This window comes from Excalfactoria chinensis, chromosome 24, assembly GCF_039878825.1.
Source record: "Excalfactoria chinensis isolate bCotChi1 chromosome 24, bCotChi1.hap2, whole genome shotgun sequence".
Lineage (NCBI taxonomy): Eukaryota > Metazoa > Chordata > Aves > Galliformes > Phasianidae > Excalfactoria > Excalfactoria chinensis.
In genome coordinates, this window is record NC_092848.1 from 745,684 (window position 1) to 770,164 (window position 24,481).

Below are 24,481 nucleotides of genomic sequence, written 5' to 3' on the forward strand. Positions count from 1 at the left end.
ACACGCTCGGCCCCTCACTCTGAGGGCACTTCCCTCCCCCCCCCTCCGCTCCCTCCTCCCACCTTTGCTTCCCAGCAGAAAGCTACTTCTTTGGCAGAGCAAATCTGCCTTCCTTCCAAGCAGCCAGATGTAAGTAAGTAGGTCAGACAAGGACCAGAGCGCCTCCACGACAGCACTTTAAAGCAAAGCAAAGCGGGCAGCGAGCCCTGACCTGGAACGCGCCCTGGCACCCACAGAGCGGGGCAGCCTGCGTCACTCAGAGGTAACGCGCCCAGACCTGGCTCTGCAAGGGCAGAAAGCCCCACAGCCTGGCTGTGCTCCTGCACGGCAGCTTTCAATGCAGGGCCTGACGTCCTGCAGCTACACAGGCCACAAACTCTGCAGCCTCACGCAGCGCAGCACCAGCTGGAGAGGAGCCACACACCTACTTACAGCTGGAGGAATGAATTCAGGTCTCACACTGCAGAAGCAGCAGCGGGTGAAGGTGGCAGGATGGTGCCAGTCACCCGTGCTGACATAACAGCACACGCTCACGGTGGCGCTGGGCTTGGCACGGCAACAGCACAGAGGGATGGAGCCAAGCTCGCCCTCGCCCTGCTCGGCACAAAGAGGGGTCTGTGCCGGCAGCCATGGGAAAGCGGCTGCGTGCTCACATTCCTATTGGGACAGGGGGGCGGCTCTGGTGCTGGGAGGCAGCCCCCTCCCACAGCCACTGTGCTCAGGCAAGGTGCAAAGAGGCAGCTGCACCCAGAGGCTCCGCAGAGCAGCGGTGCTGGGACGTCTCAGGGATGGAAGGTGCTCGTCAAGCACAAAGCAGCCCAGCAGCCGAGCTGTGGAAGCAGCACGTGATCCTGCAGCGTGCACAGCACATCCCAGCCGAGGAGCCAGGCAGGCTGGATCCGATCCTTTGTGACCAACAGCAGCGGGGCAGCAACACCCACAGCAGAGCGCAGGGCAGGCCGGGGCGGCCCAGGCAGGGAGTGCAGCAAAGGCAGCTCTGCCAAAGGTAAAGCAGGGCCGCTTTGGGACAGCGGCACCTCTCCCAGCACATCTGCGAGTGGCACCGGCTGCGCTGCAGCTCATGGAAATGACTTCCATGCAAAACCTCCGCCTCCAGCTGGCACACAGACGCCACCACACCGGCTCCGCGCCGGGCCCGCCGTACCTGGGAACTGCAGCCGGTCGGCGTCAGCTGCGGGGCGGGAGGCAGCTCGCACCTCCCCGTGCGCCATCAGCGGGGCCCAAACGTTTGGTATAACGGGGCGTGGGGAGACACCGCCGTTCGGTACAGCGGGTCAGCGGCGACGGGGGCTCAGTGAGGACCAGCACAGGGACGGGGACCCACCGTGGAACCTCCTACCGGGCAGCACCGGGCTCTGAGGGCAGCACGGGGCCGCCCGGTGCGGCGCTGCACAGCCCGGGGCAGCGCCGGGTGCTGTCGGTCCGTCCGGGGCTCGGCGGGGCAGAGGAGCCGCAGGCAGCGCGTTGTCAGCCCGGTTCTCTGCCAGCTCCACCCGCGGCACAGCCGAGCTCCCGCCCGGCCCGAAGCGCACGGAGCCTCCGCGTAGGCCGCTCCCCGGGCACCCCCCGCCCAGGCCCCGCTGCGGCCCTCAGGGCTGCCCCCCGACCCGGCGCTCCTTTACCCAACTCGGGCCCAGCGCCACAACGCTCCGCTCGTCCCCCCCGGCCCGCAGACCCCGCAGTCCCGTCCCGTCCCGTCCCGTCCCGTCCCGCTCCTCACCGGCCTCCGCCCGCCGCACCCGGAAACGCGGCCCAGCGGCGCCCTCCGCCTCCAGCCGCCCCGTAACAAAATGGCGCCCGCCGCTCCCCGACTGCGCCTGCGCGGCCGTGCTGCGGAAGTGGGCGGAGCAGAGAGCCATGTTGAAGAGGCCGGGCGGACATTTTGGGAAGGGCGCCCTGCCTCGGGGCCAACAAAATGCCGGGCGGTATTTGGGTGCTCGTGGGGCGCCCGGGGACGGAACAGAGCGAGAAGCAGCCGCGGGGGACGCGCTCTACGCTACGAGCCGCCGCACGGGACCTGCAGAGCACGGCCCGATGCCCGCTCCCGCCATCTTGGGAAGGTCGCTCGGCGCTAATCCGGCGGCCATTTTGAGGAGATCACGTGGTCCGCCGCGGCCGACATGTTGGGGAGGTCACAGCGCCCCTCTGCGGCCATCTTGGGAAGCTCGTCTTCCCATCTTGCGTCAGCCGTGACGTCACCGCCAGCGGCGTGACGTCACCGCCGGCAGCGTGACGTCACGCCACGCCACAGCAGCTCATTGTCGCTCAGACTCGTTGTTTGTTTCTTTCTTTGTTTTTTTTAATCCTTTTTTTTTTCTTTTTTTCCTCCTTTTTTCTTAAAAAATAACCGTACGGTTCCAGACGCTTTTGGTACAAAATAGACACATTCTGGGGGGGGTCCCAGGCAGGAGCGGGGCTGGGGGGGGGGGGGAAAGACATACAAAAATAGGGGGGGGTCAAGGGGGGGGGGGCGCCCCCTGCCGGGTGCCCCTGAACAAAGTGCAGTTGTGCCGCTGGACGCCCGTCACTGCCCGCCCGGCTCCAGCTTGTAGGACAACTCGAACAGCAGGTTCTGGTTGTCGATCACCTGCAGCTGCCGCACGTAGGCCTTGGTCTGCAGCTGGTTGGGGGACGGGTCCAGGTCCAGGCCTTGGGGGGGTTGGGGGGGGGGGGGAGCGGAGTGAGATGAGGACACAGCGCAGGGAAGGACGGACACAGCCCTGAGCCCCAGCCTGGATCCCACCTCCACATCATGGAGGGTCCTGTAACCCACCCCACGCTGCCATCCTGGATCTCCATCCCGCATCCCTACCCCAGCCTGGACCCTACAGCCCCAGCCCCATCCATCCCACAGCCCCATCCCATATCCCATAACCCCATCCTATAGCCCCATCCCCATCCATCCCCATCCCTATCCCACATCCCCATCCCATAACCCCATCCCACAGCTCCATCCCTATCCCATATCCCCATCTCATATCCCATAACCCCATCCTATAGCCCCATCCTCACCCTACAGCCCCATCCCACAGTCCTGTCCCCATCCCCACCCCACAGCCCCACCCCATATCCCCATCCCACATCCCATAACCCCATCCCACAGCCCCATCCCACAGCCTCGTCCCCATCCCCACCCCACAGCCCCATCCCACATCCCATATCCCCATCCCACATCCCATAACCCCATCCTATAGCCCCATCCTCACCCTACAGCCCCATCCCACAGTCCCGTCCCCATCCCCACCCCACAGCCCCACCCCATATCCCCATCCCACATCCCATAACCCCATCCCACAGCCCCATCCCCATCCATCCCACAGCCCCATCCCACAGTCCTGTCCCCATCCCCATCCCACATCCCCACCCCACATCCCCATCCCATATCCCATAACCCCATCCTATAGCCCCATCCCACAGCCCCATCCCCATCCGTCCCCATCCCTATCCCATATCCCCATTCCACATCCCATAACCCCACCCCACAGCCCCATCCCCACCCCACAGCCCCATCCCTCCCCTGTTATCCCCTTCACTTATAGGGCCGGGGCTGTGCCCCCACTCACACAGCGGGCGGCTCCGGTACTTGCGGATGGTCCTCACCTTCTCTGCGATGCAGTGCTGGGACACACAGCGGCCCCATCAGACCCCCCAGAACCCTGAACACCCCCCCAACAACCCTTGGGATGTTGTTACAGACCCCCCCCCTTTATCCCCATTGTGCCCCCACCCCACCCCCCACCCCCAGGCACAGCACCCACCAGCTTCTCCACATTGACCAGCCCATCCAGGAGGGTTTTGCTGCCTTCGTGCAGGAAGGTCAGATCTGGGGGAGACGGGGAAGTGAGGGGGGACCCCATGGGGAGCAGCGGGACCCTCCCACCCCCCATATCCTGCACCTCACCTTTCAGGATGAGCGGAATGAAGGGGATGAGGGGGGGCTTCATCTTCGCCAGCACCTCCCGGTAGCTCTTGTGGTTCCTGCAGGGGTCCTTGGGGGGAGGGGGGGAACGATAGGGTCAGGGGCAGCCACCAGCCATGCAAAGAGAGCAGGCAGCCCCAGGAACAGCCCCAGCTGCTGCCTCCAGAACACCCTACAGAGCGCCATGATGCTAAGGGCATCCCCCACCCCCTCCATTACAAGCAGACCCCACATGGGTGCCCCACACCCCCCATGGGTGCCCCACACCCCCCATTGGTGCCCCACACCCCCCATGGGTGCCCCACACCCCCCATTGGTGCCCCACACCCCGTATTGGTGCCCCACACCCCCCCATTGGTGCCTTATACCCCCCTATTGGTGCCCTATACCCCCCATTGGTGCCCTATACCCCCTATTGGTGCCCTATACCCCCCATGGGTGCTGCAGCCCCCCCCCCCCGCTCCCCCCTCACCGTCAGGTTCTCAAATTTCCGAAACAAGTTCTTGAATTTCCCCGGCAGTTTCTGCAATAGAACAAGAACAAGAACAAACACAAACATGGGGGGCTGGGAGCAGCTGGGGGGGGGGAGGATGAGGGCTGGGGTCAGGGTGGGGGGGTCCCGTGCAGCCCCTCACCTCCCATGTGAGCCGCAGGCGGCTGATGGCGGCGTTGTTGAGCCCGATGATGATGGCGTAGAAGGAGAGCATGTCCTGGTTCTGCTTGCATCTGCGGGCGGTGGGTCAGCCCAGCACCCCCCCCCTGTGCCCCCCATACACTCAACCTGCTTTCCACCCCCCCCCGGCCCCACGCTCACATGGCAGCAATCTTAATGAGCTTCTTGAGCAGATGCGCTCTCCGTCCCAGCGACTCGCAGAGCAGCAGCTCCGTGCCCACCCAGTGCTGCACCTCACTGCAGCGCTGCAGCAGCAGCTCCAGGTTGGCCGTCTCGCGCCGTCCTCGCTCCCCATGGAAGACGTAATCCACAAACTCCAGCTGCGGGAGGAGGCTGCCGTGTTGATGGGGGGGGGCACGGCGGTGACCCCCCTGCGGGGCGGCCCTATGGGAGGTACCCGTGCCCCCCCCCCACCTCGTGGATGCAGCGGAAGAGCTCCCAGTGGAAGGCGGTGAGGTGGTTGGCGATGTCCTCGGGCTCCACGCGGTGGATCTCGCTGTCTCCCGGCACCACCTGAATCTCCTCCGGGAGCGGAACCTGCAATGGGGTAAAAGGGGGAGGGGGGGGGTCCGGGTTGGGCTGGGAGTCACAGTGCAGCCCCAGCGACCCCCCCCCCGGCGCTCACCAGAGACTCGAAGGTGTCGCGGGTGCAGGCGAAGAGGTGGCTGTTGATGCCCAGCGTGGTGAAGACGCACTCCTCGCTGGGCTGCAGCACGGCTTTCTCTGCATGCAGGGATGGGGGGGGGGGGTCAGCACAGCAGGGGGGGGGGGTCAGCGCTCACCCTACGCCCCTTTATCCCCTTTATCCCCCCCCCGGCCCCATAAGCACCTCCAGATGAGGCCACGGTGACGAGGATGAGCGCGTCGTCGCGGGCGCTCTGCTCCTCCGAGTACTGCAGCTTCTCGCTGACCGAGGCCAGGATGTCCTGCACTGATGCCGACAAGCGGCTGCGGATGGTGACGTACGAATGGTCCGGCATGTAGACACGGCAGAAAACTGCACGGACGGACGGACGTGGGATGGCAGAGCGGGACGGGAGACACGGCGGGGTTATGGGGCGGTTGCGGTTGGGACCCCCCGGGTTGGGGTCAGGCCGGGGGTCGCGGCTCGGCACTCACTCTCATCCGAGCCCCGGAACGCCACCCGGGTCTGCAGGCAGGCGTCGATGCGGCGGAAGTGGCGGAACAGCGGCTTCACCTGTTTGCTCGGGGGAGGGGCTTCGTCGGGGACCCTGCGGCACCGCGTGGGGTCAGGGATGGACACCGGGGGGGGGACCCCAACACAGCACAGAGGGTGGACTAATGGGACCCGGCTGCTGGGCATCCCCGAGGGCCACAACCCCATAGAGACCCCACAGGGACCCCGCACACCCCACGGGGACAGCACAGACAACACCAGGACCCCGTGCCATAGACAGGACAGCCCCACACCCCACAGAAACACCCTCCTCCACACAGGAACCTGGGCTACCCCTCAACCCCATAGGACTTCCCTGGGGACCCACTGTGCTCTATAGAACCCCAAGCATCCCACGGGGACCCCCTGTGCACCACCCCACCCCCGGGTACCCTCTGCACCCCAGCAGGACTCCATGCACTGCCCTCCCATCACCACATCGGAGATCCCTGTCACTCCCTGGGGGACCCCACCGGGCTCAGCCCCCCCAGGGCTCCCCACTCACTTCAGCTCCACCGTCTCCACCAATTGATGCAGCTTCAGGATCTCGTCCTCCAGCTCGTGGTACAGGGACGCGTCCTTCATGATGAGCAGATACAGCTCCTGGGGGGCGAGGGGGGTTACGGACCAGTAGCTGACGGGGGGGGGGTGTTGCGGGGAGGGGGGGCTGCACCCACCTTGATGACCTTCCCCGCGCTCTCCTCCTCCTGCAGCAGCCCCTTGTAGGTCTCGAGGAAGTGCAGCAGCACGGCCAGCACCGCTCGCTTGCGCCGCAGCCCGGACCCCTCCTCCCAGCGCGGGGGGGACCCATCGGCAGCCAGCACGAAGGTGGCACCGTTAAGGAGCAGCGGGGAAACGGCCGTTCGCGCGGGGACCCCCCCACACCCGGGGGGGGGCACCACCTCCATGCCCTCCTCGCGGCCGCCCCGATGCCATCCCGGCGTCCCCGCACGCGGCTCCGCGGGCGCCCTCGTGTCACCCCCGGCCCAGCCGCCGCTCACGCCGATGTCACCGTCACACCCACCCGTGTCCCCCTCGCGTTACCCCCCCACCCTTTGTCCCCCCTCCAGTTCCCCGGTGCCCCCCGAGCGCCCCGAGGATATTGTTGGTGCAGCTGCTGCAGGAAGAGCTCGGTGGGCAGGAACAGCGAATGCGTGAGCACGATGTCATCCAGCAGCGAATCTGGGGGGGGTCGGGAGGGGGTCGGGAACGAAACCCCCGCCCCAAACCCCGCACGGTGCCCAGCCCCGCGCCCCACGCGGAGCACGGCGCTGACTCGGAGCCCCTCCCGCCCCGCAGCGCCCCGAAGCCGTGGGTCACACCGCGGGGCCGCAGCGGGACGGTGACAGCGGGGGACGCCGCAGTGGGGCTGTCCGGGCGGGCACTGATGGCAGCGGGACGCGGTGCCGGGAGCGGAGCCACGGCCACGACCTTTGGACGCGCGGTGCAGCACCGCGCCCGACCCCGTTCCACGGGCACAACCGCGGGGCAGCCCCCCCTCTCCCGGTCCGCCCCCCTCTCCCGGTCCGTCCCCCCCCCCGCACGGAGCTCCGCCAGCGGCACAGCGTCCCCCGGACCCCGCCTGACCCGGACCCCGCAGTGGAGCTGGTTGCGGTGCGGGGGTGTCCGGGCAGGTGCGCATCCCCCGCCCGCCGTGCAGCCCCTCCGGATCGGATCGCTGTGCGGGAGCGATGCCGGGATCCCCCCGCTTGTTTCCGTGTCCCCGTTCTCTCCCAAACGCCCCCCGAGCGCCGCCCCATCCGTCCGTGCCTCAGTTTCCCCACGGCTCCGTCCGGGGTCACCGCAGGGACCACGCGCGGCCGAAGAGCCGCCGCCATCCCCGCCGTCCCCGCACCCCCCGCTCCGCCCCCCCTCGGCTCCCCACGCGCGTGTCGCTGCACGCAGAGCCAACGCTGCCAGTCCCGGCGCGCGCCCCCCCCCGAGGGCTCCGCGGTTTCGGTTCGCCCCACCCCGGCCCCCCCCGACCCCATCCCCGGAGCGCGGCCGTGGGGAGGTGGGGGGGGGGGGGCGGAATTGAAGGCAAACGTCCGCGGGGGGCTCAGACCGGGCGGAAGGGACGCGCACCCCCCGCGCCGCCCCGGGGTCAACGGGAGCGTCGGGAGAAGCGTTACACATTAACCGGGAATCTCTGCGCGGTGCCGTCGCTCTGCGGGTGCCACCCCCCCCGCACGCCCCCATCCCCGCTCCTCCGCTCCCACGCTCCCCCCCGCACCGCGGCACCGCGCATTGCAGCACCCGGCGGTGCCGCAGCATCACCCCCCCCGCACTCGCCGTACCCCCATATACCCCCATATACCTCCATATACCCCCATGTACCCCCATATAATCCCATATAGCCCCATATACCCCCATATACCCCCATATAGCCCCATATAGCCCCATATACCCCCATATACCCCCATATACCCCCATACCTGCTCGGCAGCCCCGGCCGTGCCCCCCCCCCGCCGGCAGCCGCTCGAGGACGGCGCTCAGGAGGCGCTCGGGGGGCGCGGGCGCGGCGGGGGGGCAGCGGCAGCAGCAGCGCGGGGGGGGCGGCGGCGGCGGCTCCGGGCTGAGCGCGGCGCGGTCCCCCCCCGGGGACAGATCCGACGGGGACAGCGCGGACGGGGACCGCGGCGGCGGCGGCGGCGGCGGCGGCGGCAGGGGGGGAACGTCGGGGGGACGCAGCTCCAACCTCCGCCCTTCGCCCCCCGCCGGCCCCGGGGGCTCCTCCGGGGGGGCCGCGCTGTGGCGGCGCGGTGCGGGCAGCGGTGCGGGCAGGTGCGCGCCGGGCTTCTTCAGCAACTTCTCCAGCGGCTTCATGGCCGCGGAGCGCCTCGCGGGGCCATGGGCGGTGCGGGGCGGTGCGGGGCGGCGCGGGGCGGGGGGACGGCTCCGTTCGCGTTCGGGCTCCGGAGAGTGGGGGGGGCCCGGCGCCGCCGTCCCGCCCCGCCCCGCCCGGCACCTGCCCGCCCCCGGCCCCGGGCGGAGCGTCGCGGTCACGCGTGGCCCCCCCCTCCCGCAGCGCAGCCCCGCTCTCCGCCGTACGCCCACGGCGCGGCGCGCTCCCGCAGCGCGCATCCCACGCCGCCCCCCCCCCAAATTCCGGCGTGGGAAAAGCCCGTGGGTAATTGGGGGGGGCTGAAAGGGGGGGGTTCCCGCTGCGGCTTTGTTCGCGCTTCGCCTCCATCCCGCGTTGCCTGGCAACTCCCGGCCGCGGGGGGGGATCGGGGGGCGGCGGCAGAACGCAGCCGTGTCCCCGCGTGTCCCCTCCGCCCCGCTCCGCTCGGACCCTCAGCGCGGGGTCGGGACGGGAAACGGTGTCACGGCTGGGGGGGGGGCACCGGGAACGCGGCCCCAACCCGCGCTGCCCCATTTCCAGCTCCGAGCTGCGGGCGGAATTAATGCGCTGTTATTTCTCCTAACGAGCCGGGAGCTGCCGCGGCTCTGCCCGCCCCACGCCGCCTCCATTTGCAGCTGTAGGGTACGGGGGGGGGGCACACAGCCCCCGGGCTCCGCTCAGAGCACAACCAGAACCGCACGGATGGAGCCGAGCACACACCGAGACGGGCGGCAGCGCAGCGGGCAGCCCACGCGGGGCGCGCCGTGGCACGTCGGGTACCGCCCCCTGCAGCACCGCCCGGTCCGGCCGGTTGTGCGGGCAGAGCCGCCGTGCACACACAGCTCCATAGGGCTCACACGGCTCCATAGGGCTCACACGGCTCCGTGGGGCTCACACGGCTCCGTGGGGCTCACAGGCAGCAGAAACCCCACAGTGCACACCGTGTGCTTGGAGGGGGCTGGGGTCCCACATCCACGTGGGGCTGGGTGCCCCCATCTGCAGCCGAACAGCAGCGGGGCTGGTTGTGCATGAAGCTCAGCTGCCAGCTGCGCTCACAGCCACAGGAAAACACTGATTGCAAGAGAGTTTAGGATGGGGATGAACCACGAGATGCTGGGGAGGGGGCGGACACAAGGACTCCAAAGAGCCAAAAGAACCAAATGAGTTTTACTGAAGGAGCCGGTTCGTTCCTTAAATAAAAACAGGGAGCACAATCAAGCAGCCGAGTTGAACATCCTAGATGGGAAGGGGGGGGATGCCCGGTAAAAGGGGGAAGCAGGGGAGACCTAACAGCCGCTGCCCCCCCCCCCCCCGGTGCTGCCTGAGGCTCAGGGAGGGGGGTGGTCTCAAGGAGGGGGCTGGTCCGGGGATGCCCCCCACACCCCGATGGGCCTCATGGTGCAGAAGTGCCGGGTCCAGCGCTGGGTCCCGACGGCCGCATCCCTACGTGCTGCTCCTCTCCTTCACCTTCTCACCTTTGCTGTCCTGGGGGAGCAGACAGGAGATGGGGGGGGTCAGCACTGCTCAGCGCCATGGCCGCCACCCCCCATCCCACCCGGCAGCTCCCGGGGTGGCTCTCCCAGCAGCAGACCCTGCTCAGGGGGGGTCTCCAGCACTTCCCAGCTGGGGGGGGGGAGAAAAAAAGAAGGGGGGGGAGGCAGCGCTGCCCACCCCAAGGCACAGCAGCGACAGGACAGAGGGAGCCAACACACACGTGGCACTCGGGTGCACACACAGAGCGGAGCTGCGGGCATTAAGCTGCCCCCAGAGCAGAGCAATGGCTGGCAGCTCCCCGCAGCCTTTAAGCGGCTGCCTGTGCTGTACGGCAGCATCCAGGGCTGCTCTCCCACTGAAGGAGCCGCCTCCTGAGCTCAGTGCTGGGTTATTCCCTTCCTTTATTCCTACCCTGAGCGGAAAGAGAAAGCGAGAGGCAAATGGCGACTTACTTTTTGAGGTGGGTTAGATTTAAAGTATTTAGTAACTCAAATTAACTGGAGCCCTGCTTACCACCTGCAACGAGAAGCTGAGGTTTGGGACATGTCAATAACCAGGTGCCATTAAAACGTCCTCGGGTGGGAGAGGGGGGGGCTGCAGCAGCACACACAGCTGGGGAGGGGGGGCAGCAGCACACAGAGGGGGTGGGGGGGGGTTAGAGAGGAGGGGGAGGCGGTACCTCGGGAGGTGGGGGTTTGATGGTGACGGGCTGCGATGTCCTCCGTGGTGGGGAAGGTTTGGGCTGCACTTGCTGCTGGACAGTGTTGTAATATGTCACCCCGCCGTACACCTGGGACTGCGCCTGCTGCCACAGAGCGGCACGGTCAGCACGGAGCCAGCACTGCACGGAGGGGGTGGTAGCACACAGATCCACCCCCACCCCCTTCCCAGCCGCCCAGCGCTGCCCCATTGCAGGCCATGCCCCCCCAGCCCCTGTGTGGGCAGCGCTGGTCGGGAAGGCTGCAGGGCTGGGGGAAGCTGCACATCCCAGCCCCGCCACTGCGTGTCAGCCACGTGCTGCTCACGGGGACCTCGGGCTGCCACCGGGAGGGGCAGAAGCTCGTCCTGCTCCGCTCCCCATCTCAGAGCTGCCAGCACTCACAGGAACGGGAAAAGCCAGCCCTGCAGCAAGCAGAGCTCACAGCCCGGGTGGTGCTGAGGAACAACACCACGAACAGCACCGGGCAGTTCCCAGTGCGCACAAAGCACATCCCGGCAGCTCTCAAGATGCCTTTGGCTGAGCAGCTCACAGCCTCCCCTGGGACAGCGCCCACTTCTGGGATCCCCCAATACAGGTACGCCATCCTAGAGACCCCAAAGCCAAGTGCAGCGCAGCACAGATGTGGGAGCCGTCCCTTTGAGTGCCCGGCTCCAGCAGAGAAGCAAATGGCAGCAAACAGCCCCACTGCTGAACTCCCCTCCCGGGCTCAGGGAACGCAGCCACGGCTCCGGCAGGAAGGAAAGGCAGCACGGCTCACCTGTGTGTTGGAATAGAGGTGTGGGGGGGGCGGCGGGGGCAGCGCTCCGGGGGGGTACGGGTAACCAGGGCTCCCAAAATTCATGACTCCAGGTGGGGAGAAGTAAGTCGGTGCGAGCAGCTGCTGCGGGGGGGGCTGCCCTGGGGGCATGGAGACCGGCGGAGGATAGAGCCCAGGGTTTGCCATAGGAGCCGGAGTCTGATGGGGATGTAAACCTGGAGGAGAGACAGAAAGGAGCTGAGCACCCAGTGCTGGTGGAGGCAGCACATCACATGGGGCCAGGGCTGCCATGGGGGCAGAGGGCAGCACGGCTGTGGTACCCGCGCAGCAGGGATGAGAAGGGCAGAGGCTTTTCCTACAGCCTGCAGAGCTGCAGTGGGGAAAGGGGAAGCTCTTCTCAGCAGAGAGCACACAACCTCCCCGGCCTCAGAGCAGGAACCGGACACAGCCCACATCCACTTCAGGAAACAGTTTTGCAGGCGAGATAGAGAACAGCCCAACCCAACAGCTCTCATTTCTGCTTTTCTGCTTTTCTCTTCTGAGCTACGAGCAGCAGGGAATGAAGAGCCGGGCTGGCACGACAGCTGGCACAGCCCCACACCCCGCTGCCGAGGAAGGGCCTGGCCAGGCTGCGTGTAGAACCGTGGCCATGCAGCCTGAGGCTGCCAAGGCAATGAGATGATCTCAGTCTGTGCTGCCTGCCAGAGGCAGACATGGCTGTCCTTCTTCCCTGAAGATTTATATGGAGCAGGTCTCTTCCATGCCATAGAAGTGGGGCAGAGGCTGCACAAAGCTGCCCTGGCTGCCTTGTGCTCCTCACCTGGATGAGGGAGATGCATTTCTGGCTGCACGATCATCCCCTGGGGCGGCAGCGGGGCCGGGTTCTCACTGTGGGTGTAGATTGGTCCCTGGAATTGTACTGCAACACAGAGCAGAACGTAAGAAAAAGCTCCACCAGATTCTGTTCTGCGGCAGCAGATCACACCACAGCTCCAAGCCACCTACAGTTACAGCACGTGAATGCGGCGCTGCAAGCTCCACTCCCACCACAACAGCACACAGCCCACCCAGCTCACAGATGCTACGTGCTCCCAGCAGCGGAGCTTCCTGTCCCCTTTACAATGCAGAATGCTCAGGGAATTCCTCCTCTCCCACTTTACACGCCAGAATAAATCCCAAAGCCATCGTTTTGTTAGCAGCCCTCCCTGCTGCTCTCATTTCCAGCCACTAGTGCCTTTGGAGCCCCTGCGTGGGGCAGGAGGGCAACGCTGCACCCCAAGCACAGCTCAGAGAGACAAAGCATGATGCGAGCGACAAAGGGAAGGGGAACAAAGTCCCCCTTTAGCTCCAGCCCGGTGCCAGCATCCGAGCACACAGGGCAGGAGGGGATCACTCACGTGGGTCATAGTAGTGCCCCTCCATGATGCTGATGTGCATGGGGGGGGCTGGTTCTGGTACCGGCGGTCTCTGCCTCTGCGAGGAGTAGCGCTTCACACGGCCGCCCTGCACCGCCTGCGGGGCACAAAGCAGCACTCAGCACCATCAGGGAGCATCCAGCACCCCCCGGTCTCTGTGGGTCACAGCAAAACCACAGCACACAGAAAGGGAAGCGCTGAGGTGCCCCCAGACACGCTCTAATTACTCCAACCCGCAGCCAAAGCAACGCTCGGCTTCCCCGCTTCTAAAAACGACGTGCTTTACCATTTCCTCCATCCTGTTGAACTGAGGGGGTGGCCCAGTTCCCACGTGCACATGGTTAGGAATACCTGAGGAAGAACCAAACTGGTTATTATGGGTCGCATTTGTTCTCAGCCACCTCACAGTTACCAGCGCTGGGAGCCGCGCATCACCACCAGGAGACCCTGCATTGCCTTCCCAGTGGGAAACCCCACAACAAACCCAGCTCTCCGACTGCCATTTTAGACACCTCAGAGCAAAGCAGGAGCTGTTGTCACTGCACCATCACCGCTCTGCTCAACACACTTTAAATCTGCCTTAAAGAAACCCTCCACTTGAAATCTGGGTTCTGATCTCTGCTCCTGCTCAGAGGAGGATTTCACAGTACCAACACGAGTCCATATGGGATGGCGTAAAGCATCAAAAACCACCAGCACGAAACCTCAGCTGTGAATCACTTCCCAAACTCTCGTCCTAGTGGCACATTTACAGCCTGCCCGCTCTGGTCTACAATCAAGGCAAGGGTCAGCTCACACCACACTGTGCTGGAAGACCTGCTTCCACAGCCCTAACCCTTAAGAGCAGCCCATGATAGCAGCAGGTCACTTTCTTCTCCTCGCTCCAGTTTTATTGCTCTTGGGAAGGACTCTGACTCTCCCCAGAGAAAAAAACCCCATTCATTCTGCAAAGAGAGGATTCCATCTGACCTCTGGCACGGCGGCTCCACAAGAATTCAGCCCTTTGCTCAGCCTGCCTGCCTGCATCCCAGCAGAGATCAGCCTCCAACCACACCAATGGATCGACAGCCCAATGGCACCACTAGAAACCAGCCCAGCCTGCAGCGTGCCTGTGTTGATGAGGAGAGGCTGGGTCCCTTCTGCCCCCAGCAGCACATCACAGGAGCCTGGTTACTCATCTCTCACCCATCACCACGCTCAATGCTCTTTATCCTCTGAACTCCAACTCTGAGCCTCGCCGTGACTCACACAGCTCCGAGTTCCTGCTCCCCACACAGCCCTTCCCCTTCACTGACCCTTCCCCCACTCTCAACAAAATAGGATAGGGAAAAAGACTCTGCTCTGATGCCCATCTGAGCCGTAACCCAGTTCGCCTACAAGGGAACATTTAATTCCCTTGTTTTATGTCCTGTTTTGTCCCTTCCCATCGTCCCACTGCGTTTTCTCCATCTTGGGAGTCTCCACCACCCACCACAGCTGGGATTTCATTACACAGTTCAGCTCTGACCAACTACATGGCTGCAGACCCCGGGCAGATGCAGCAGCACCCAAGCTTCCAGCTGGCACACACTTACCCCGCAGCTCCCGGGGCTGTATGAACTGAGACTGCCCCGGACTCCAGTTCTGCTCCGTCAGATTCATCTGTATCATCTCCTGCTCAAGTCCATCCAAGCTGGATTCCACTGGTGACTCCCAGTTGCTGCTCTTTGCTGGTGGGGCGGACGTCTCGGCTTGGATGGGTTTTGGTGTTGCAGGAGCTTCCAGAGCAGGCACATCATCTGCCAGCTTCCCCACGTCCCCAGCTTTGACTCTGGTCCTCCTTGCTCGGGAATAAGACTTCTTTTCTATTGGTCTGTCTGGCGGCGGCTGCGCAACGTCGGTCTGGTTCTCCAGAGCACCTTCCTCCTTGACAGGGCTGCCGTGGACGTGCGCTGCTTCCACGTCAGGAGACTTCTCTCTCGGCGGGCTCTGCTCCGCACGCTTTGCTCGATAGCTGCTCTCCTGTTTGCCTTGCTCGCCGTTTCGAGCCGAGTGTTGCACGCTCACTTCTGAAGCTCGGTAGCTTGGACGGGTCTCCTTGTAGCCTCCCACCCTCGGGTAGTTCCTGGGAAGGGGCATCCTCCCTGTTCCCGCAGAGCTCCTGCTGGTGAAGGTTCGTGGAGGAGCTGACGTGCCATCTGTGCCCTGGTGCCGCGGGGGCTTGTTGAGCCGCTCGTTGGACCAGTTCGGGTCTCGGTGGGGGCTCCCAAACCTGAGTGATAACAGCAGTGCGAAGGACTGGAACCCAAACCCAAGGCAGGGGAGCTGCTACAGCAGCAGGGAGCCCTCACCAGGACACAACATCTAGGACTGAGGCCCCCACCCCAGGTTAAAGCCTGCTGCAGAGGGCTCAGGCCTCCCCCAGGAGGAGCAGGCCGTGCTCTGCCCACTGCTCACCTCGGTTTGCGCATTCTCCGGGGCCTGATGTCGTCGGGGTTGTGAGCGGAGCGGATGTCGTAGCCATACAGTGCAATCAGCTCCTGCCTGGTTTTGGGGGCCTGCTCATCTTCACGGAACTTGTCGTGCTCCCAGCGGTCCTCATCCTTCCACAGCTTCCGCTGCCGACCCTTTGGCCTGCACACACGGGGAGGAACAGGAGGTTGTGACAAAGCCAAGGGGACGTGGATGGTGATTCCAAGCAGCAGAGAGCGCTTGGAGGGCAGAAGGTGTGCAGGATTCAGCATCTCTCCTTCCTCACTGCAAAGAGCCTTTACTCGTGTTTGCTGTGCCCAGTCCCTCCTCTTACAAAACTCAAAGCCAAGATGCCCTGGCAGGGTACTGCTAGCGGGCAGCTGGGCCAGAGAACAGAGAACCTCTTTGCTGTGCCCTCCCAGCACATCCCAAGCGCTGCCAGCATCACCAAAGCCGGGCACTGCCACGTACCTGACCTCCTCCTCCTGCGCCTGCCCTCGGAGATCATGCTCAAAGAAGAGCCCTTTGCGTGGGATGTAGGCCGGGTTCTTCCGATCCTCATCGTCATCCAGGTGCTTGGGAGCTTTCTTCCCAACTTTATTCTCAACAGGTTCGGTGCTCTCCTGTCAAAACCAGACAGCTCCTAACACTGCAGCAGTCCCACTGCGAGACACCCTCCCCAAGGCCAAGCACACACGGATAACACCTACCTGCCCGTCCCCACTTTGCCTTTCACCAGTTACAGCACCTTTGGAGTCTGGTTTCTCATCTCCTTTCTCTGCCTTTGCTGCAGACTCACAGGAATCATTGCTATCCTGCTTCAGTTCCACTTTGGCACTTTCTTCCTCGCTGTAATCCTCTTCTTCTGCCTGAAAGAGCCCCAGGTTACTCACACACAGACCCGTAGCAGTGGGTCTCCCAGTGATTACCCAAAGAAACCTGGCGTTAGGTCCCCGTTCCTCTTTCTAAAGCTCTGTTTCACAGCACAGGATTTGCTACCACAGTCCTCCCTACCCCTCTAAAAGACCAAGATTAAGCCCAGGGTCTCTCCCGAGCAGCTGCCGTGGTGACGTCAGACCAAACAACCACAGCTGCCAGCACAGAGCTGGAAGCAGCTCCCCCACACCGCCCCAGTGCCACGTGTGCCTCCTGCAGCCCAGGAGCCCAACTGATGGGGCGATGGCCACCCTGCCAGGCCCCCACTGCCCCCCTCACCCACAAGAGCCCACTGCAGCCACACCGCAGCCCCACATCCCCTGCAGCCACCCAGCTGACTCACTCCAATACTCTGCTCACAGGAGTGTGACCTCATTTCACCTTCCAGGAGCCTGCAAGCCTCGCTCAGCCTGAGATTGCCACTAAAAATAGCCACTAAAAATAGCCCGGTGCGATGAACAAAAAGGCGACTCTATTTCTCTCTTTCAACACAGCCTATTTGCACATCAACTGCTCCTTTTGTTTACGCTGGGGAAACCCAGACATGGCATTATTTTTAGGCGCAGGAACGGAGCCATCCTGGCACCCGGTGATGCAACACCGCCTTGCTGCCCCCCCCTCCTTCCTTCCCAAGGCACCGGCTGCTCCAGCCCTGCACAGCCCCAGCAGCTCCCATCCCATCCGCTCAGTCTGTGGTTTTCTTTTTAAACCCATGCCCACCTCAGGACCCCCACAAAGCCCATCTCAGAACAGGCTGCTCCTCCAGACGCCTCTGATCTAAGAATGCAGGGCAGTGCGTTGCCATGGGCTGTGGCCCGGAGCACAGTGCTCAGCACAGAGCTGCCTGCATGCAGGCGTCTCATTGACCCACTGGCACACATCAGGGATGACCCAGCACTAAGCTTTTAATTTCAACTCATTACAACGCAGCCTCCATCCTACACTCTCTCCCACACCCATCTCAGCCGTTCCGATGTCTGAGGGCTGAGATGGGCCATGTGCTCGTCCTGCAGCAGCAGCACAAGTGCAGCAGCACCGTGCCCTGCCCTGACAGAACCACTGGAGGAGGGAGAACTGCACGTGGAGAACCCGTTTTCCCCTCACACCAATGAAGTGCAGCACAGCTCTGTAGCACACACAGAGCACGTGAGCTCCAGCCTGGAGACAGACAGAGCTGCTGCAGCTGGGTCAGTGGAGAGAAAGAAGAGCACAAAGTGGTGCTGTGCTAAGACTGATGCAGAGCCGTCCCACCATCAGGACACACTGTGACTTACCTCCGAGTCCTCAGCGCTTTCATAATCTGACAGCACGGCTGTAGGGGAGAAAAAGGAGGCGATGTGAAGGCAGGAACAGCAGCACGGCTCCCTGCAGCACCACGGCGTGGGCCGCCATCAGCAAACACAACACACAGCCCCATAGCAGAGCGTCACACAGCAGCAGGAACAGCGCTGTATGCAGGGGGAGCCGGGGGGGCTGAGCTGCACCCCATGCACGTATTACAACACCCCCTTGCAGGCACATAGTGCGGGCACACAGCAGTCACTCACCATCGCCTTCAATGCCGTCCTCGCTTTCCTAGAGAGAGAAAAAGGCGCTTTAGAGCAGAAGAGCAGCAGCCGCCATCGCACACTGTGCATCCACATCCACATCCACATCCACATCCACATCCACATCCACATCCACATCCACATCCACACCGGGCACGGCGGGACGGGAACGGACACCGAACCGGGAACACACACACCGGGACATACACCCCCACCCACACACCGGCTCCCCCCCCCCCACTCACACACTCGGACTGCGGGCCGCTTTTGGCCTCCCCTCCCCCGGCCGCGCTCTCTGCCGCCCCTCGGCCGCGCGGCCCCGCGCTCAGAGCCCCGGAGGCGCCTCTCGGAGGCCGGTGTGAAGGTCGCGGCGAAGCGGAACCGGAGCGGGAACGGGCGGCGCTGCCGGCGGAGTCTCCGCTGTCGGAGGCGGCCGAGTCCGAGTCGTCCTCGCTGTCCTGCGAGGCGCGCTGCCGCCGCCGGTCCGCCATCTTGGGGCGACCGCAGAGGCGGGCGGCGCCGCGGGGCACCACGGGAACGGACTACGGCTCCCGGCGGGCCTCGCGAGAGATGACGTCACGAGGCGCGCCCTCCCGGCGGCCCCCGCTCCCCGGTACCGGAGGCGGAAGTGACGTCACGCGCGAGACGGCGCCGAGGCCAAAGGTCGCGGATGGGGGGGGGGAAAAAAAGGAAGAGGAAACGAGTCGGAGCCGTTGTTTTTTTCCGCTTTTATTGCAAAAACCAACCAAAAAATGGAGGAAAAAAAAACAAAACCAAAAAAAACCATAAACCGGAACAAACAAACGAACGGACCGAACGGCTGCGAAGAGTCAGCACCGGAAACGGGGGGGGGTCACACAGCGGGAGGGAACAGGCCGCAAGGATGGGGGGGGGGGGTTGGTTACAGAACGGGGCCGTTCAATGAACGGAGGCGGCTCAATGAACGCATGGACAGGCCGCAAAGCACGGACTGTTAATAACGGCCGGTACCGAACGACCCTCCTTCGGTACAACCCTCCTCCTTCCCAACGCTCCTCCCGCCCCTTTAAGGGACCGGCAGCTCAATGGCGGCGCTGTCCGAAGCTGCAGCCCGTCGAGCTGCCTCCCGGCCCCGGTCCTGCCCAATGGGAGCCCGTTGTTTGCCCAGGAGGGAGGAACGCAACGGGCTCAAAGCGCTGGGATGAGTCTGAAACGTGTTGGAAGAGAACGAGAACAAAACCGGGCTGTGGAAGGGACAAAAGGAACCTTGAACCGGAACGTACAGGGAGAGCAACCGGCTGCGCTGCTATTTCCTGCAGGTCCGGTGCGGGGTTTGCTTCTTCTGCACCTCCAGCCGGCAGCGGCTGCGCTCATCCAGCCAGGGCAGCTCAAAGTTCCTGCAAGCACAACCAGCGCTCAGAACCAGCACCCAGCACCATCCACAGCGCCCCCAGCGCCCTCTGTACTCACTGTGGGGTCAGTTTGGGTAAGGGGCGGCCAAAGGCAACGACGGGCAGGTAGGGGGTGATCAGCAAGCTTTCCACTGCGGGAGAGATACGGCATGATGGAGCTGCAGAGGGCAGGCAGCCCTGTGCACAGCGGCACCAACAGGCAACTCACCGTCATCCGGCTCAGGGAAAAATGAGGTAACTTCAGGCTCCGACTCCTGAATTCCTTTCCTTTTATACATTCTGAGCTGCAGTCGCTGTAAAATTCTTTGTTCCCTGATCCTCTGGATGTCCCATCTGGAAAACAGCGACACGCAGGCAGTGAGGAGCTGCAGCTGGGTGCAGGCAGCCGTGCATGGCAGCGGGAGCTGCGTTTGCAGCACTGCATTGATTGCTACCTTTTCCTTCGTTTTTCATCCAGCTCCAGTTTTGCATGCCGCTTGGAAAACACGCTGTCATCGAGGTTCTGCAGAGACAGAAAGGGAGATGGGCGCTCCTTCCAGCACCCATTTGTCCCCCCCTCACCCGCTGCCTTCACCCTCTGCCCACCCCATAATACAGCACAGTTTATTCCTCTCCAACAGCCCCAGAGGAGCCCTTCTGGGGTTTAAGACCAATGAGGAATGGATGTGACAGGGCCCCAGCCCCACGAGCAGAACAAACGCTCCCAGTGACTTTCCTGGAGCAGCCAAACAGCCGTGGGGATTGCTTGGACCTTGGTTCTGATGGTGACAAAGTGGCTGCTGCAACCTCAGCCACGCACACAGGGCCAGCCACGACTCATACGTACCTCCAGGATGTCTGAGGGGTTGGGGTCTCGTAGGGGCTCCACAACATGGTCCCTCCAAGATGGAACTGCAGGGGGAAGGTTCAGACATTAACCCAGCACAGAGGCACCACGGGCTGACTCTACACCACCAGTCCCAAGCACCAGAAAGCTTCAGCCAGGCTGCCCTGGATTGGCAGCATAGGAAAGGCTGGAAGCTGCCCTGGTCTCACAGCAGAGCTGAGGTGCTGGGAGGGAATGCAGAGGCCTCCTCCTCACTCACACGACATTTTGCTATCCAGCGTTTGCAGGCAGCTGGCAATGCAGCAGACCTGGCAGCTCCCCATTCCCACTGTGCTCCCTCCACCTGCCTGCTGGGCACCTTGCAGAGCTCAAGGCCTTCCCAAGTCAGGCTGCACTCTGGGGTTTGGAGGACAACACCCAGGCAGAGGTGGCCCAGCAGGAGGCAGGGATTCTACCCGGGCACTCTGGTGAGGAACAAACATAACACATTTCCCAACCACCAGCAGGAAGTTGCTTCACGTTTGGCTCAAAACAGGCACACAGGCTGTGCTGGAAACCAGGCTGGTTTGACACACACAGAGCAGGGCCCGGAGCCCCCTGCCCTGCCACCCAGCACAGGCAGCACCAGCCAGAGAAGGGGCCCGGAGCGCTCGTGCAGCGCAGACAATCTGCTCCATATCTCCAGTGCATCCGGAGCACTGCTCTGTGCCAGCTCTGGGCTCCCGAGGCAGGCAATGCTCCGCCGGCTGCCGGCCCTGCCTGCACACCCTCTGCAGGCTCTCCATCGCTTACTTGCTACAGTCTCCTCCTTCTTTGGGGAGGGCTCTCGTAACGGCAACGGTGATGGGGGGGGCTGATGCCAGCGACACAAGTACATTTCCGTGGTGGAAAGGTAGGGCAGATCGTCTATCTCGCTGAAGAAGCCCTTTTCCTTGGGGTGGCTGCTGGGGCCCTTCAGTGGGGCGGAGGGTCTGAGCGGGGTCTCCAGCAGCGACCTGTTTTTTTCTGGAGTCTCTTGGCTCCTCAGTTCTCGTTTGCAAACAGTTTCAGACAAAGAACCACTCGACTCGTCTTTCACCGGAGAGTGCTTCAGACTTTTCCCCTTCACCTTTGAGAACTCGGACACCAACTTCTTCACGGGCGTTTTCCTCTCCGTGCTCCCAAACGCTGTTTTTCTGCAAGAGAAAGGAACGAAGGCTGAGCTGCAGCACCCAGAGCTGCAGCACCCAGAGCTGCCAGCACCCAGAGCTGCCAGCACCCAGAGCTGCCAGCCCCGCAGGCTGCTGCTGCTGCACCCCCAGTTCCAAGACATCTTCCCCTCCTGGGTGCATCTCAAACACAATGAGACTAAGCAGGAGGGGAGGCAGGAGGAAGGGAAACCCACGGCCAGCACTGCACTGGTTGAGCCCCAGAGCTCCCCACCCCCCCCCACCCGCAGCCCCCTCTACCTTTTATGCCCCCCTCTACCTTTTATGCCCCTTCCCATTCCGGCCGTAGGGGAAGTGCTTGGGCTGCAGGGTTTGCGAAGGCTCCAGCAGCTCCTGTGGACATTCCAGCGGCAGTTTCTCACACACCTCTGCTTCGGCCTTCTCGTCCACCTCGAAGCCCTGGAAGATCCTGTGCTTTTCTCTCTCGGTGTCCTTCTTTACCAGCTGCACTCTTCTTTCCATGCGCTCGATGCGCGCAAGGAGCTGGAACAGCAACAGCATGGCTCAGCCACGCGCTGATGGGCAGCAGAGGGTGATACCCTCAGTGAGAGCCAACGTGCAGCACCCACAGCGTGACTGCAGGAAGAGCTCAGCCATCCCAGGACATGGAAGACCACAGCTGGTGCATTACCTGCCACAGCAAGCTGCGCCTCTCCTGGCTTTTACCTTGCAACTCAGGTAGCAGAGAGCTTCCGAGGCACGGCAGGAGGTTTGTGAGGAGCCCCCAAGTGGCACCTGCACCCCCGGTGCTGCACCTGCACCCCACCATCAGTGGGCTGAGGGATGCTGCAGGTGCTGCTACGCACAGTGAGTGCCATCACTAACTCATGCTCGCTCTCCCGACCTGGAGATGGGAGGCTGAGAGCAAAGACTGTGCCCAGACATCACAGGGTGACAATGTCTGCGTGCTGCAGGCAATGCAGCCCTGTAATGCTAACGATGAGGAAGCCGGGCACAGCAGGGCTGCAGCTGCACGACCTGAGATGCCCCAAGAGCACAAGATGGCCCCTCACAGTGCTGCCCATCCCCACTGCAGCAGGGCAGCGGCCGTCACATACCTGGCACGTGACGAGCAGTGACAGCAGCCCCTCCAACTCTGCCGCAGCCCCTCCGAGCGCTCCCAGGGCTCGAGGATGCAGCTCATAATTGGATGCAGTCTTTATTAGAAAGCTGCATTCACAGCCCTGATGGGGGGGGGATCAGCAGCTCGCAGGGCTGCAGGGGAACACCTGGGACACCCCGAGATGGGTTTTGTTGCAGCTCCATCCCAGATAACCCCCAGGCAAAGGGCTGCGGGGGGGGGAGGGGGGGGCTGGTTATTTTTAGGCTGCTGCAGAACGTACAGATGAGGGCTGGGATTGAGAGGGCAGCACAGAGCAGCACACAACAGGGGCTGGGGGCATGGCAGTGCTAACACAGGGCTCATCCTAAACACACAGCCACCTTGGGGGGGGGCAATGAAGGGCAGATGCACACAGAGGGCACTGTAATGTGGGGCAGTGCACAGAGGGCCATGCATGGGGGGGGGTGGAGCAATGCAGATGGGAGACTCCCACCCGTGGGGGGCACAGCACCGGGGTGGGACACACACACACACACACACACACACACACACACACACACACACACACACACACACACGCAGTCGGTGCCAGCTCTGCAGCAGCCCTGCAGCGGGGGGGGGCCATGCGGCAGCACCATTCCTCGCTGTGAGCTCTGCGCGGCTGCGGCACCGCGGGGGCGGAGGAGAGGAGCACCGCAGCAACCCCCCCCCCCCCCCCCCAACACACCCCCCCCCACACCCCGCGGCGGACGCGGCCCCTTTAAGTTAACCCCCGAGCTGCGGGGCCGGGAGGCAACGCGGGCTCTTTAAGGCGCCCCCCCCCCCCACGCTGCCATGGCGACGGGCGCGGCCCGTTAACCCCCGCCGTCCCGCCCCGCCCCCACCCTTTGTGCCCCCGCCGGTAACCCCGGGCTCTCAGACCCCCCCCCTAAAGCCCAGGGGCGAACCCCCCCCGCCTTTGTCTGGGGTGAAGCGTTAAAGGCCGGGGGGCACCGACCCCTCCCGGGGGGGGAGACCCCAAACTGGGGGGGGGGGCATTAACCGCGTGTGCTGTGCTGGGGGGGGGGGGGGATCCCGGGGGGGGCATTACGGGGCCGGAGGAAGCTGGGGGAGGGGGAACCCCCGGAGCGGGGGGGGGCACCAAGTCCCTGGGGAAGCGTTAGAGCTCGGGGGTGGGGCATGAAGGGGGGGGGGGGGGGAGTTAACCCTTTGGGTGCCATGGCGGGGGGAGGATTAACCCCTTGGGTGCCACGTGGGGACGGCTTCTGATGGGGGGGGTCATAACCCGGGGGGGGTTTAACCCTTCGCGTGCCGCGTTAACCCCGCATCCCCGCCCCCCCCCCGCCGTACCGTGTCGCGCTCGGCCTTGAGCTCCTCGATCTCCTTCTCCTTGGCCTGCAGCTGCTGCTGCTGCTGCTCGATGAGGTCCAGCTGCAGCAGCAGGATCTGCCGCAGACATGCCGCCTGCCCGGGGGAGCCGCCGCCGGCGCCCATCCCGCTCCTCCTGGCCGCGCTCCTCCACTTGGCCTCGGCGGGAGGCGGCGGCGGTGGCGGCGGAGGGCCCGGCTCGGCGCTGCCCGCTCCTGCGCTCTCCTTGTCGGCCGCGGGAGCCGCGCCGTGCCCGGGCAGCACCGCCTGGTACCGCGGCCGGCCGCTGGCATCCCCCGCGCCCCCCTGCTTGCCGCCGGCCAGCGGCACCGGCCCGGCCCAGCTCTCGGCCGGCGGCCCGGGAGCCCCCCCCGGCGCCCCGCCGCCTCCCGCCCGGCCCTTGTGTGCCCCCAGCGGCGGCTCCTTGGGCCTGCGGGGCGGCGGGCGGCCCTCCTCCTCCTCCCCCTCTTCCTCCTCCTCCTCCCGCCGCTCCCCCGCCGCTCCCGTCCTTTCGCCGCCGCCCGCCCGGAAGGCGGTGGTTGATCGCATCCTCACGGCCCGCCGCCGCCGCCACCCCGCGCCGCCGCTCCGCTACCGCCCGCCGCCATGGCGGGGCTCCGCCGGCACAACGGCAGCGCGCGGCCGCGGGGGCCCGAGGGGAACCGGGGC

At 64.3% G+C, this 24,481-nt stretch overlaps 3 protein-coding genes across 9 annotated transcripts; all 3 read right to left on the minus strand.

Annotated features, from left to right (window-relative positions):
• Window positions 1–2,345: 2,345 nt before the first annotated feature.
• Window positions 2,346–8,688, minus strand: RAPGEFL1 (Rap guanine nucleotide exchange factor like 1). 2 transcript variants are annotated; one of them, XM_072356563.1, is made up of 15 exons: window positions 8,226–8,688; window positions 6,894–6,972; window positions 6,468–6,618; window positions 6,296–6,393; window positions 5,733–5,845; window positions 5,443–5,610; window positions 5,239–5,336; window positions 5,028–5,150; window positions 4,755–4,933; window positions 4,576–4,666; window positions 4,413–4,463; window positions 3,923–4,010; window positions 3,780–3,844; window positions 3,585–3,639; window positions 2,346–2,670 (listed from the first exon to the last, which is right to left on the minus strand). In XM_072356563.1, exons 1-15 carry the CDS (start codon window positions 8,614–8,616, stop codon window positions 2,546–2,548), a joined length of 1,875 nt encoding a protein of 624 aa, XP_072212664.1. In that variant the 5' UTR covers window positions 8,617–8,688; the 3' UTR covers window positions 2,346–2,545. The 2 variants fall into 2 exon arrangements, with proteins under 2 accessions (XP_072212664.1, XP_072212663.1); XM_072356562.1 differs by lacking the exon at window positions 8,226–8,688 and having other exon boundaries at window positions 6,894–7,556.
• A 1,093-nt stretch (window positions 8,689–9,781) lies between these two features.
• Window positions 9,782–18,499, minus strand: CASC3 (CASC3 exon junction complex subunit). Of its 6 annotated transcripts, none has more exons than XM_072356694.1 (14): window positions 18,202–18,499; window positions 17,957–17,984; window positions 17,684–17,721; window positions 16,184–16,342; window positions 15,945–16,096; window positions 15,459–15,635; window positions 14,597–15,273; window positions 13,309–13,373; window positions 13,005–13,119; window positions 12,428–12,526; window positions 11,608–11,822; window positions 10,809–10,931; window positions 10,582–10,658; window positions 9,782–10,120 (listed from the first exon to the last, which is right to left on the minus strand). In XM_072356694.1, the coding sequence occupies exons 1-13, from the start codon at window positions 18,445–18,447 to the stop codon at window positions 10,623–10,625; spliced, it is 2,130 nt and encodes a 709-aa protein (XP_072212795.1). In that variant the 5' UTR covers window positions 18,448–18,499; the 3' UTR covers window positions 9,782–10,120; window positions 10,582–10,622. The 6 variants fall into 6 exon arrangements, with proteins under 6 accessions (XP_072212795.1, XP_072212792.1, XP_072212791.1 ...); XM_072356695.1 differs by having other exon boundaries at window positions 9,981–10,120; window positions 10,582–10,645; XM_072356693.1 differs by having other exon boundaries at window positions 9,981–10,120; window positions 10,582–10,645; window positions 10,809–10,934.
• A 353-nt stretch (window positions 18,500–18,852) lies between these two features.
• On the minus strand, window positions 18,853–24,481 carry MSL1 (MSL complex subunit 1). The gene is made up of 8 exons (XM_072356789.1): window positions 23,795–24,481; window positions 21,641–21,864; window positions 20,966–21,348; window positions 20,174–20,238; window positions 19,782–19,849; window positions 19,556–19,680; window positions 19,406–19,478; window positions 18,853–19,332 (listed from the first exon to the last, which is right to left on the minus strand). The coding sequence occupies exons 1-8, from the start codon at window positions 24,359–24,361 to the stop codon at window positions 19,242–19,244; spliced, it is 1,596 nt and encodes a 531-aa protein (XP_072212890.1). The 5' UTR covers window positions 24,362–24,481; the 3' UTR covers window positions 18,853–19,241.

Coding starts and splice junctions, on each gene's coding strand:
- RAPGEFL1 (XM_072356562.1), bottom strand. CDS start 7,432: ATGCGCACCTGCCCGGACACCCCCGCACCGCAACCAGCTCCACTGCGG. Junction 4,011..4,412: donor GGAAATTTGAGAACCTGACG/GTGAGGGGGGAG, acceptor CCTCCCCCCAAG/GACCCCTGCAGGAACCACAA. Junction 2,671..3,584: donor GTACCGGAGCCGCCCGCTGT/GTGAGTGGGGGC, acceptor AACCCCCCCAAG/GCCTGGACCTGGACCCGTCC.
- CASC3 (XM_072356690.1), bottom strand. CDS start 18,447: ATGGCGGACCGGCGGCGGCAGCGCGCCTCGCAGGACAGCGAGGACGAC. Junction 17,722..17,956: donor GGACGGCATTGAAGGCGATG/GTGAGTGACTGC, acceptor TCTCCCCTACAG/CCGTGCTGTCAGATTATGAA. Junction 16,343..17,683: donor AAAGCGCTGAGGACTCGGAG/GTAAGTCACAGT, acceptor GGGCTCTTTCAG/GCAGAAGAAGAGGATTACAG.
- MSL1 (XM_072356789.1), bottom strand. CDS start 24,361: ATGCGATCAACCACCGCCTTCCGGGCGGGCGGCGGCGAAAGGACGGGA. Junction 21,349..21,640: donor AATGGGAAGGGGCATAAAAG/GTAGAGGGGGGC, acceptor TTTCTCTTGCAG/AAAAACAGCGTTTGGGAGCA. Junction 20,239..20,965: donor GAAGGAGGAGACTGTAGCAA/GTAAGCGATGGA, acceptor TTCCCCCTGCAG/TTCCATCTTGGAGGGACCAT.